The 12602-nt window shown below is 40.3% G+C and overlaps 1 protein-coding gene across 3 annotated transcripts in view; it reads right to left on the reverse strand.

Moving 5' to 3' along the window:
* CFAP206 (cilia and flagella associated protein 206) overlaps window positions 1–11663 on the reverse strand; it is a 28548-nt gene extending 16885 nt beyond the window's left edge. Inside the window, exons 1-7 of one of the 3 annotated variants that reach the window (XM_032410131.1) lie at window positions 11591–11663; window positions 9718–9830; window positions 9033–9116; window positions 6073–6163; window positions 4556–4744; window positions 3389–3547; window positions 1638–1846 (exon numbers count right to left, since the gene is read on the reverse strand). In XM_032410131.1, coding sequence (XP_032266022.1) covers window positions 1638–1846; window positions 3389–3547; window positions 4556–4744; window positions 6073–6163; window positions 9033–9116; window positions 9718–9825 — 840 coding nt within the window. In that variant the 5' untranslated portion in view covers window positions 9826–9830; window positions 11591–11663. The remainder of the gene's footprint in view (window positions 1–1637; window positions 1847–3388; window positions 3548–4555; window positions 4745–6072; window positions 6164–9032; window positions 9117–9717; window positions 9831–11590) is intronic. The other 2 variants (XM_032410132.1, XM_032410133.1) reach the window with 2 other exon arrangements.
* Between the last annotated feature and the right edge of the window lie 939 nt (window positions 11664–12602).

Consider the following 12602-nt stretch of genomic DNA (forward strand, 5'->3'; position numbering starts at 1 on the left):
CTAAGTACAAGCTTACACACAGAGAAGCTACGCTATTTCCTCAAGGACACAGATTTAGTAAGTGGCAAAGTCAGGATGAGTACCCACGCGTTCTGGTTGCAGAGCCCACGCTCATCACTGATACCCTCGACTTACTGTCCTTCTAGCTGAGAATGAGAACTCCAATGAGACTCTCAGACTGGAAGTTAGCTGAATATGCTCCGTGGGTGAAAGCCCTGAGAAGATGTGATATAATGAACGACATTCTCTACAACATCCTTATGTTATGAGTGACCGTCTCCAAAGGTTCCTTCTTTTGATATCCCTTCCCAACACAGATGACAAAGTGAATGTGAGACTCTTACTCCTGTGGACCTGCATGCACTTCAAGATAAATTGATTGTAAAATCCTCTTAGTATCTGACTAGTTATACAAGGCTGATGGCCACAACTCAGTGTTAGAGGAACATCTACCCAAAAGGATGATTTGGTTTAGAACAGCTGATCTAGAGTCCTCATTTCTGAGGGCAATTACATAGTAGGACAGATGTGAGGACCACCTCCTAGGTTGTTGCAATGAAGTCATGTCATCTGGATTTTTATCTTCCTATTCTTTACAGTGAAGATAAGGAGACAGATCAAGTGCATCCTGAAGTAGTAACAAGTCATTAATTAAGATACAAGTTAAAAACACATCCTGCTCCATCCTTCAAGACGTTAGTATTCACTGATATAAAAGACGGTCCACTGACCCTGAGTCTCACAGTTACTGGAAGGTAGAGGTTGTGTAAAGGTAAACAGTGACCACTGGGATGAATGTGTTATTTAACTTGATGAGAGAAGTTGCTTTCACAATGTAGATATACATCAAATCCTCACATTGTACACTTTGAATATCTTACAGTGTTGTCAATTGTACCTCAATAAAGCTAAAAAAAACCCAAAAAAACAAAACAAAACAAAAAAAACATTGACTGGTAGGAACACAGCTTGCTGCCAAGATGTAGTTAACAAACTGTGTCCCCTAGAACCCTAGGGTGGAATGGGGATGTTCCTTGGTGAAAAGGTCCTTCAATCCTTTCATCTAGATACCTGTTTTGTATTTTTGGGATTCTGAGTGAGTTTCCATCTGAAAGTAAGTGCTCTGCCACTTCTAAAAAAAGTTTAAAATCACCACTTTACCAAATTTTCCAACTATTTGGGGATACTGTTTAGCTTGTTCATTAAATCGAAAAATATTAGCAATAAAAATTTTTTCAACTAACTTTTACAACAACAAATAATTACATAAAAATTATTTAGGTGCTAACTATCTGCCCAAAAATACATTAGATACTTGCTCTGTGTGAAAACAATACAGTGTTACTCACACACACATACACACCACTGCTTAACCACAGCATGCTAACGATCATTTTGCTGGGCACCAAAGGGAATCAACAACTAGAAATCAATTCCTATCAATATTTTCCATTAAAATAAAAATCCAACTTCCCTATTTCTATTTCTGTTCCCAGCCCTACAGATGCAATATAAACTGAGCAGTTATGAAGTTTGCCTCCTTTAGCAATGACCTGATTCTGCCTTTTGTGGAGCCCCGTAACATGTAAAGTGGTTGCCACATAACAAAAAAGCCAAATCTTATGACATTCGCTCACCAAAATGATCTGAAGGAAGACCTCGTACTGCCGCACATTGTACAGTGCTTCTTTTAACATATACGGCTGAAGCTCTGTACGCAGGAGCGGGTTGTTGGCTGCCTTCTCAAGGATGGCCGTGTAGCGGTAGGCCTGGTCCTGGGCAGTCCGAAGTTGGGAATCAATGTGCTGCGTGGTGGCTGGGATTGCTTCGTGCAGAATGGCTGGCACTGGTTTTAAAAGGATATCGAGAGACATGAAAGAATCTACGAAAAGCCTAGAAAGTAATAACTCGAGCATTACATTGAGTTCATCTTTTTCTCAACCAAATGAGTAATAACAAGACGTAACATATGTCATGTGTTTCTTCTCACACCATGAAGGAAAGAATGGGGGGAGGGGAACACCTGTCCGAACAAAAGATACTGTCAGAATGATAACCAAAAGGTAGCAGGTCAGTTTTTCCCACTAAAATATAGAAGAATCTAAACAATAGGGCACCTGGGTGGCTCAGATGGGTTAGGCATCTGCTTTCGGCTCGGGTCATGATCCCAGGGTCCTGGGATTGAGCCCCACATCGGGCTCCCTGCTCAGCGGGGAGCCTGCTTCTCCCTCTCCCTCGGCCTCTCTCCCTGCTCATGCTCTCTCTCTCTCTCTCTCTCTCTGTATCTCTGTGTCTCAAATGAATAAATAAAATCTTTAAAAAAAAAAAAAGAAAGAAAGAAAGAATAGATAGGCTTTGGTATTATGTGCTACTGGCCATGGGCCTCTAGAAAAGGCATATTTTGTGAAAAGGAAAAAAAAAAAAGAAACCAATGAGGATACTGAAAAATAACAGAACAGTCTAGCAAGATAGGAAATTTTATAAAGAATGGGAATTTGACTTTCTAGAACTTTCTAAAACTTTCTAGTTTTTCTATTTTAAAAACTGACCCTATTATACTAGATAAGTGATCTAGTAACAGATGCTAACACCTTATCAGTGGGCCTACATAAGGAAGTCCCTTCTCCTGAGCCCCTGATCAAATATTTCATGAGTGCTTTCAAACTCAGAGATGATGAATGCATTAAGTACAGAACAGCACAGTAAATGCTCCTGGATTTGCAGATTTGCAAATATCTCCTCTTGGACCTTTCCATTCCATTGGTTGCATCAACCACTCTTCTCTTCTCAGGGTGATTTTTATTTTTAGATCACTGAGTTTTACTCCCTTTTGGTTATCTGACTTGGAAATAAAGAACACAGAGCCCAACGAACTGGAGAGGCCGGCCTTCAGGCAGACCCCTCATTCCTTCCACTGATTCACTCTCCCACACTAGCTTCGTGTACTATAATGCTGCAAGTCTTGCCCCAGCAAAATGAACAATTACTATCCATTATGAACAGTAATTGTACCTAAGGCAGAGTCAAAACTGCATACCTTAGGGGCACCTGGGTGGCTCAGTCAGTGAAGTGTCCAACTCTTGACCTCAGTTCAGGTCATGATCTCAGGGTCATGAGGCTGAACCCCACGTCGCGCTCTGTGCTGAGTGTGGAGCCTGCTTAGGATTCTCTCCCTCTCCCATTGCCCCCCTCCCCCAGCTCACATGCACTCTCTCTCCCTCTCTAAAAAAAAAAAAAAAATTAATTTAATTTAATTTAATTTAATCTAAAGACCCAGCATACCTTAAATCTAAGAATGCCGGTGAAATACTGTGCATTATTTTCCTCACTGTGTGGGTTAGATTTTAAACCCCCATAACCTGCAGACTTCACCTAATGATGTACCTACAGTCATCAATGCCTTCTCCTCCCTTTCCACAGTCTCGATTAAATAAGCGAATCCCAGTAACGATCATGGTGAGTTCTTTCAGTTGGCGTTCTTTGTCCTTCTTAGAAAGTGTTAGAAACGTCCCAAGCTCAGCCTGAGGAAAAATACTCTGCAGGGCAGCTAAAACAAACCACAAAAAGGACAACAAAATGGTAGAATACAGATATCAGAACTTAAATCACAGGTTTCTTTCAGCACAAAGTTTAGAGGCCTGTCTTGATAGAGCTACTTACATGATTCTTTAAATTTCTGATACCTAGTTACAGAATACATTGCAAAATTTATCACATATCAAAGCTGGGCTACTGAAAATAATGCCATTGCTTTGTGTCTCTTTTCAGTAATTAAGCACCGTCAGTAATGTTTTGACAATGGGCATTAAAACAAGCTTTCTAATTAGGATTCTGAGTAGAAAAATCGCTGTTTTAAAATAATTGTGGAGGAGGGCACCTGGGTGGCTCAGTTGGTTAAGCTACTGCCTTCGGCTCAGGTCATGATCCCACAGTCCTGGGATCGCGTCCCACATCGGGCTCCCGGCTCAGCGGGGGGCCTGCTTCTCCCTCTGACCCTCTCCCCTCTCATGCTGTTTCTCTCTCTCTCTCAAATAAATAAATAAATAAATAAAATCTTTAAAAAAATAATAATTGTGGAGGAAAGCCATTAAAGGCTAGAAATTTTGCCTATTCCTTACCTTAAATTAATAAAGTGGGCAAAGAATTCCTGAGGATAAAACAGTGTCCTTTTCCATCATCTGTTTTAGATGACAGACGCAACTCCTTTCATGACTATGAAATCTCCCTTTCCGGCGGTCCCCATCCCCCAGCCGGCCTGGTACTCTTAATCACACTGCCGGTGTTTCTCTCATAAGGAGAGATGGGTCCCTGGATAGGTACAGCTTTAAGAAAATTAACAACACACACCTTCCAGAGCTGCTGCTTGGGTTTTAGAGCTGATACACAGTGTAAAAGGAGTCTGGCTAAGTTTTAAGCTCTTATTTATTCTGATTTTTTTTTTCTTTCAGATAAAAAGGGAACCTCGGTCTTCAATACTTTGAATTTAACCTCTTTTATAAGATACAATGTTCACATCTTTTCACATGTGGAATGGAAATTATATAGGTTTTTTTACCTGTTGCCTCTCTGACAATCTTGATATCAGTAGGAGATCCCAGCCCAGAGCGTAGTAAGATGTAGCTGACAATCTTACGGTAGAGGCTTTCCAGTTCTTCTCTAGCACGTGCTCTGTTATCTGTGATTTCTCTCATAATGGAGCCTAACCTAGACTCCAAGACTCGGTGATGTTCTTCAAGAAATTCCTCTAAAATTGGCAAAGGACAATATTCCATATATTTGATTTAGAATCCTCACATAAGAAAGTATGACCAGAGAAAAAAAATGGCTTGGGTATGGCAATTCTATTGCACAAAAACGAGTATTTTCTTAAGGTGTACTAATCAAAATAAAAAACACACAGTGGCCAGCACGTAACCTCAAGGCAAAAATCTAGTAGGAAAGATTTATTGCAGTGCTTCAAATGGCATACTTTGTCAAAATACCTAAGACTTTCAACAGACAATCCAAACAGTAATATCCAAAAGGGTTAAAACCTCCTAATTAAGCAGAAAGTATAGAGGGCAATTTATAATATATATATTATAAACATATACAGTAAAAATATACATACTATACATGTATTTACACATAACATCCCATGTAAGCACAGGTGGTATGTTACATGCAAGCACATACAGTAGAAATACACATGTATGTAGTGTAAATCTTCCTGTTCAATTATGTGTATTTTTATTTTAGTTCTAGATAAATTTCCTTTGAATAGCATTACTGATAATACGATGTTGCATCAAGAACTGTTTCCCTTTCCCCTCTTCCTGTGATACGAAGAGGTCTGGGCTTAATTGTGGCAGGCGCCACAATCCACCAGCAGTACAATTCTTGCAACTAGCTCAGTAAGACACCCCATTTTACTATTTCAAGGGCAATAATTCACGTATCAACCATGCACCGTTCACACCTATACTCTTACCACAAAAGCAACTGAGAACTTTATGCAAACTTTAAAAATCTAAAAAACAGTTTCATCAATTCCATGATTATTTATCACTTTAACATCTCATTAGCATTATGCAAAAAAGCAAGATACATAATGTATATATGGAGCATAAGTGAAAGTTCAATACATAGAGGGAAAAAAAGACAACAAAAATCACCAAATGGTTAGTAATGATTCCATTACAGTGCGGCAAAGGCAGTCTAGTCTTTAGAGAATTTATTTTCCTTTTCCTCTTGTTGCCAGTGTGTCTTTGATGTATGTATTAAACTATTTACCTAAGGAAATATGTCCTAAACTTAAATTTCCCATCATTCATTTCATTTTGGTATAGTTATCTAATTTAGGTAAGCATTATAAGATAATAATATAAACCAAAAACAAACCAAAAAAATCAGCAAGTTAGAAACTTTTAACTCAGTGGGCTGGTTGTTTTAATTTCTAATTATTGTGTATTATTAGTGATAGAACATTTAAAACACGATAGATTGTTCATCGTCAACCAAATAAAGCCCTTGTTACCTGAAATACAATAGGAATCTTTCAAAAAGGGTATCAAAAAAGTACATATATGTTACCTCGACTTGTATAATTCATATCAAAGTAGACTTGCATCTTAATGGTGTCCAGGGATGGATTTTTACTATCCAACAGCCGAGACACACAAAGCTAGAAAAGAATACCCATGAATGTTTCTAGTTATATTTTCTGGAATACTCAGAAGCATTTTTTAAAGGTATTTTCAAAAAAATTAAGAGAATCATCTAAGCAATGGTTTCTGATGTTTATCCACCAATAACCTCTTCTATTATTATTTTGCTCCTTGAGGACTTCATGCTTCATAGTTTACCCAACGACAACAGGAAGTAATAAGTTATTTCCCTGAGATCAATAATATCACCATACTCAGGGGGCTAACAGCCCAGCTGAAGGCAAGAAACTTGACACCTTGGCTAGTCTATGCAGTCTGAATGTGGGTAAGTGCTCCATGAAGGTTACGCTCCTGTCCAGAGCTCACCTAGAGCTCCTCATTACGATTTGTTTGAGCCTTGAACAACACTTCTTTGCTGATTTGGGGGGTTACTTGCATTTTATGAAAAGCTGTTCCTCTGCTCACAACATTTCTCTAGCTTTGCCTTCTATTTCAGAATGTCTTCCTCTGGTCTTTTTCTCCCACTTTCCTCCCACATAGATGGCTCATTCCACTTCTCTGCCTTGTCCCTTTAGATTAGATGAACAACCTGAATTTTTCTTTTCTCTCCTCTCCTCTCCTCTCTTCCCTGTCTCACCCCTTAGGCTTTATAGCTACAGCCGGCAGGCACATCAGCACCAACAGCCTCCATGCCCCTCCCTGAGCACCAACCCTGCTCTTCCAGAACGGGGGGGGGGGGGGGGGGGGGGGGGGAAGGAATGCAAGAGTGAGGCCTGGCCGCTGTGCCCTTATGGATGCAGCCTGCATACCTGCATCTGTCCAGGTGTAAGAGTACTGTTCTCAACACAGACTTTACAAATACAAAAATGAGCTCATCTACATGATTTTTTTTAAAAGATTTTATTTATTTATTTGAGAGAGAGAATGAGCGAGAGAGAGAGCACAAGCTGGGGGGAGAGGCAGAGGCAGAGGGAGAAGCAGACTCCCCACTGATCAGGGAGCCCGATGCAGGACTCGATCTTAGGACCCTGGGATCATGACCTGAGCCGAAGCAGATGCTTAACCGACTGAGCTACCCAGGTGCCCCTCATCCACATGATTTTTAATTAAGAAAAAAGAAAACAGCCTGTGTCCTATGAAGCAGGATGTACATTGATAATTTAGGTACCTGTCATATTAAAAGTATATTGAGTTTAATTCTTTCCAACTTAGTTGAGTTAGAGGAAAAAAGAAAAACTCTTCTTGAGCCCTGAAAAAGAGAAAAATTTATTTTCTGCCTCTCCTTGATTCTCCTTCAGAGCTTTCCAGTAAAATTTCTGACTGACCATCAGAGTCATTTTGCAAAGTCTTATTGCTAAGAACAGGTTTCCCACCACATTTAAAATCAGCACAGAAAGACCTAGCTCTAGGCTGCCCCGGAGAATCACGGCGCTTCTACTGCCGAAGTATCCTAATAACAGATTCCCCAGCTCCAGGTTTCCAAAGCTCTTCCTGATCCCTCTGGCATCTGCAATATAGACCTGTGCTCCACTATATGAATTGCTGGATGTGAGAGAAGATGGGGATGATGAAAATTTTCTCTGCCATTTGTTTGAGCCCAGAGGACACCCATATACAAGTCTGGGAAAGCTTGCTGCAAGTCCTTTGTGTGAAGGAAGGAATTAAAATCATTAAGCCGGGGAGAAAAAAAAAAATGTTGAATTTTTAAGAAATACATCTAGGAATATTTAGAAAATAAATATGTAAGCAACTACATCCAGTGAGTCAAACTCAAAACATGTGAAAAAATGGGGCGCCTGGGTGGTTCAGTTAGTTAAGCGCCTGACTTCGGCTCAGGTCCTGATCCCAGGGTCCTGGAATCGAGTCCCGTGTTGGGCATTGTCCCTCTGCCCTTCCCCCTCCTCATGCTCTCTCTCAAATAAATAAATAAAATCTTCAAAAAAAAATGTGAAAAAACTAGTGATGTCTAAAATTCCTGCCTTCTGGGCCGCCTGAGTGGCTCAGTCGGTTGAGCATCTGCCTTTGGCTTGGGTCGTGATCCCAGAGTCCTGGAATTGAGTCCCACATCAGGTCCTTGCTCCACAGGGAGCGTGCTTCTCCCTCTGCCTCTCTCTGTCTCTCCTGAATAAATAAAATCTTTTAAAAGATAAAAATAAAAATAAAATTCCTGCCTTCTTTGGTTCTTAAAACTGGTTTTCAGGCACATATCCTTGATTTCTAACTATGAATTATTTGCTGTGGTTTCAATGTTTCCTTTAGAATTGAAAAACACAAATGACATTGAATCAATAATTATCTGAATCTTAATTTAGTGCTATGTAATTTTATAGTATATGACAAGTCAGTTAATGTTCTCAATGTAACACGAGATTCATAACAAGATGTCTCTAAACTACTGTGGCAGACATTGTTACCTGCCAGGATCCATACCTCATCCTTCCTTACTAAAAGCCCCAATCTGGACTGGGGAAAAGATTTGTTCAGCTGAAAAAAGAAAAAGAAATCAATGTCCCAGGCTCGCTTGTGGTATCATTCTGGTCAATAAATGTAAGCAGATGAGAAAAATTCTGAGAAAGCTATTACTTTCTGAATAGAAAGTGACAGACCCAATTGACACACACATTTTGCCTTTTGTTCTTTCCCCTCATACCTGCAGAGAGATGGAGTAGCTATCTTGTAACCATGAGATGAAAGAAGGTGACCCAGGAAGCCAAGAAAAACAATGTATCTCTAGACTTTATGAGAAACAATAAATCTCACATTTGCCTGCACCACTAGCTGGTAGGGTTTTGTATCACTATGCTCAAGCCAATAATGGCTCATACAAATATTGTATTCAGAATTGCAAATAAATAATTTAAAATTTGAGAATTGTTGTATAATCACCTTAACGAGTTTCTGTACATCACTTTTCATGAGGGGTCTATCCATGTTAAAGCCATTACTTGGGTCCAAGACAACAGCTTTCACCTGAGAGTAGGAAAGAACCTATTAATTTTATTTCACATAATTATGAAACCAGTTTGTTTCCATTTTTTAAACTGCGTCCTGATTACTCAGGGGTCAATTATTCAGCTGATTTTCTTATTACCCAATTCATCAGCACCTTCATTAGAGGTTGAAGAAAGGAAGCAATAACCATCAAATTTGAATATGGGGTTTGAAAAATTATACGGAGAAATAAATTGAAAGCAGCAACTAGATTTTAAATTGGGAAACTATTTGAATATTTTATCATATTTTTATTATGTATTGTTAAACCAAAAGCAAGAATAGAGAGACCAAGGCAATGAGTAATTTTTACAACAGTAGACAAAAATACATGTTGCAACTCTGACACAGAACATTATCGATGCTTCTAAAACAAATCAAGATCTTCTCAATCAGTCTCTATAAATCCAGAATGACATGCTTCATAGAAAAAATATTTTTTGCTAAGCTGTCCAATGGTCTCAATATGTTTTCAACTGAATAACATTTAGAAAAGTTTCACAAAATTTTAACAGGGAAATGGGCACCACTTAAAGCTACTTTTTAATAAAGCAGTAATTCAAAAAATATTCATTCTTACCATAAAAGCAGCCAGAGTTTCAGAAACAATCTCTCCATGGCCTGCACATTCTTGTCCTATTTCTCGAATGATATTCTTTATAACACTTTCTGCCTGTGTGGGAGGCATTCTGGCTAAATAAAACAATGATTGTTTTTTTAAAAAAATGTACTTATATGTGATTTTTTTCCTCTTTAGATTTCTCATTATATTTGTAAAGAGTCATACTATTATTTATTAACTTATTAGTATTTATTAGCATCTATAAAAATAAAAAACTGTTCTATATAAAAATGAAGGACTTTGTTGATGACCGAAAGAGCAACGAGGACTTCAAATTGGGCTTGAAATGTTTCCTATTTTGTGAAAATGACATAAAGTAGAGCCATTCTTAAAACAGAGCTGGAACAGGTATTTCAGGGAACTGCCTAACATGTCCTCTTTTCTAAATCTTTGAACTAAGCCAAACTATGAACTTTTTGACTAGCGATTACTTAAACTGACCAATGACTGATGTACAAAACTAGCCCTGCTTGTCAGCACCAGTGAGCTCCTCTTAAAAACAACTTACCTAAACTTTTTTCTTCCATAAAAACCCTGAGTCCACCTCCTTTAATTGGCACACTATTTGGGTTTCTACCTAAATCTGTACATCCCCAATTGCAATCCTTTTATCGCAAATAACCGCTTTGCCCCTTGAAGTGGTTTCTTGTTTTTAGGTTAACAATTTAAATGATAGTGGTCACCAAAAGTATATTTATATCATGAATGTTTTTTTAAACGTGCTGACTAAACAGTATTGGGGAGGTAGATTTAATGAGAAACCCCGGCCCTATCTGTGCAGGTGGCAGAGGACGGTTCTTAGGAGGAAATGCTTATTCCACCACATTCACTAAGTGATCTTTCAAAATTATATGGGACTCTTGGAAAACAATTCTTGCTCGGATCATCTAAATTTTCTTTCCTGCACATCCAAGTTGGAGTTTGGACTTTTGACTAAAAACATAAAAGCAAAATAATAATAATAATGATAATAATAATAAAGCATATTACATGAAATATGAAAATTTTGAAAGATGAGCTAGGTATTAATTCCATTTACTACAAATCAGTAAATACGTTTTAATGATACTGAGTTTCCCATCTTTCTAAGCATCAGTAACTGAGCACAGGAAGTCGTGTAACAAAGGCAATCGGGGTAGATAAAGCTAACTCTCAGCATTATTAAAGTTCAGATAATGTAGCACTTGGCATTTTGTCCAGTAAGAAGCAAACTGCCTGGGATCCGTGGTGACCTGATCATATTCTAGCTGAGACCCTGGGCATTTTGTTCCCCTCTCTGTGAGCCGGTTTCCTCTGAAAAATTTGATATGACTACCACCATCTCCCCAGAGTTGTCCCAAGACCTAAGTGAGTTCTATATACCTAGTGGTTAAAACAGTGCGTGGCAAAAAGCGCTTAAAACAGCAGCTTGCAACAAGTACTCCGTGTTAGCTGCGCGTGTGCGCGTGTGCGTGTGCGCGCGTTCGCGAGCGCGCCAGGCACCGCGCAGGGGGTCGCTACTGACTCCCCTCGGTACCCTTCCCCGCCCCACTTCTCCCCCTCTCCGGATTTCTGGCCTTTGGGGTGCGAGCGGCGCCCAGCAGAAGCCCGAAGGCTCGGACGCCCGGTCAGAGCGAGTTCGAGGTCTGATCGGCAGAGCTGGGCGCCTCCGACCGGAAACGACCTCTGTTTCCGCCGGGTCTGGGCGCTGCCAGAGGAATTCTGACCGACGGTTAAGTCTCAACCGAGGCTGCACGGGGTCTCCAGCCGCAGGGGCTCTACCTTCTCCCCACGCTCCCTCCTCTCGCGGTACACCTCGGGCTGAAGGGCGCAGAGCCCCAAGTGGGCTCACCTTGGCTTGGAGAGCTAGAGCCCAGTCTATCCGATTCTTCCCCTCTGCCCCCGCTTTGCCCTGCCTTGGGGCAAGCTGCGGGTATTCCGCGTGGGCCCAGTAACCATGGAGATAGAACGCTGGGGACGGAATGGGTGGGGCCGGCATGGGCGGGGCCAAATGGGGGGCGTGGCCGGGCCCAAACTCCGGAGGATGGGCAAGAATTTTTAAAAACAGAAACAAACAAACAAACAAAAGGAAGGTCCCAAACCCCAGGTAGAGAAAGGTAGGTTCACTACACGTTAGTGGTTAAGAGTGTCAAACACAAGATTTCTTAATGATATTTACTTGTGAAAAAATTAATAAAGAGAAACCTCACTAAAAGCAGACTTGGGAGGCTAGAAAGGGAGCCTGGAAGAGGGAGCCCCTATCACTCCACCATTAAATTATAGGAAGAATTGTCAATTACAGACCCCAATAAAAGAATCCTCAAAAGGAAAGAATCATCAATTACAGGCCTGAACAGGGAAAGACATACATTGTAGCCTATAAGAAATTGACTACCCCTGCAACTCAGCCAATGAGAAACCCATATCCGCCTAAACTCTTGCTTTTCTCCAATGGACTTTTATTGAAAACAACCCCTCCCAACTTCCTCTTTCTTCTCAATAAAATAGTGTTCCATTCCTTTGTTGGTTTTGCCTATGGTTTTGTGTAACTCTCTTGTCCCAAATTGCAGTTCTCTGTTATTCCTGAAAAAAACCATTTTGCTGGTAAACTAACTGGCAACTTTATTTTTAAGGTTCACACCTGCTAGTGTGGGAACCTATATGGCCTTTAAAAGGGAGCAAGGGGGAGGCACGAGCCAGTTTGGAGAGGATGGAAAAATCGAGAGATTGCATGTTGTATGGAGCTTATATAAAAGTATCTAGTTTTAAAAAACAAAAGCAAGGGGCGCCGGGGTGGCTCAGTTGGCTCAGTGTGTGCTTTCCGCTGGGGTCGTGCTCCTGAGGTCCTGAGGTGGTCTGCATTG

Source organism: Phoca vitulina, unplaced genomic scaffold (assembly GCF_004348235.1).
Source record: "Phoca vitulina isolate PV1807 unplaced genomic scaffold, GSC_HSeal_1.0 scaffold11, whole genome shotgun sequence".
Classification (NCBI taxonomy): Eukaryota; Metazoa; Chordata; class Mammalia; order Carnivora; family Phocidae; genus Phoca; species Phoca vitulina.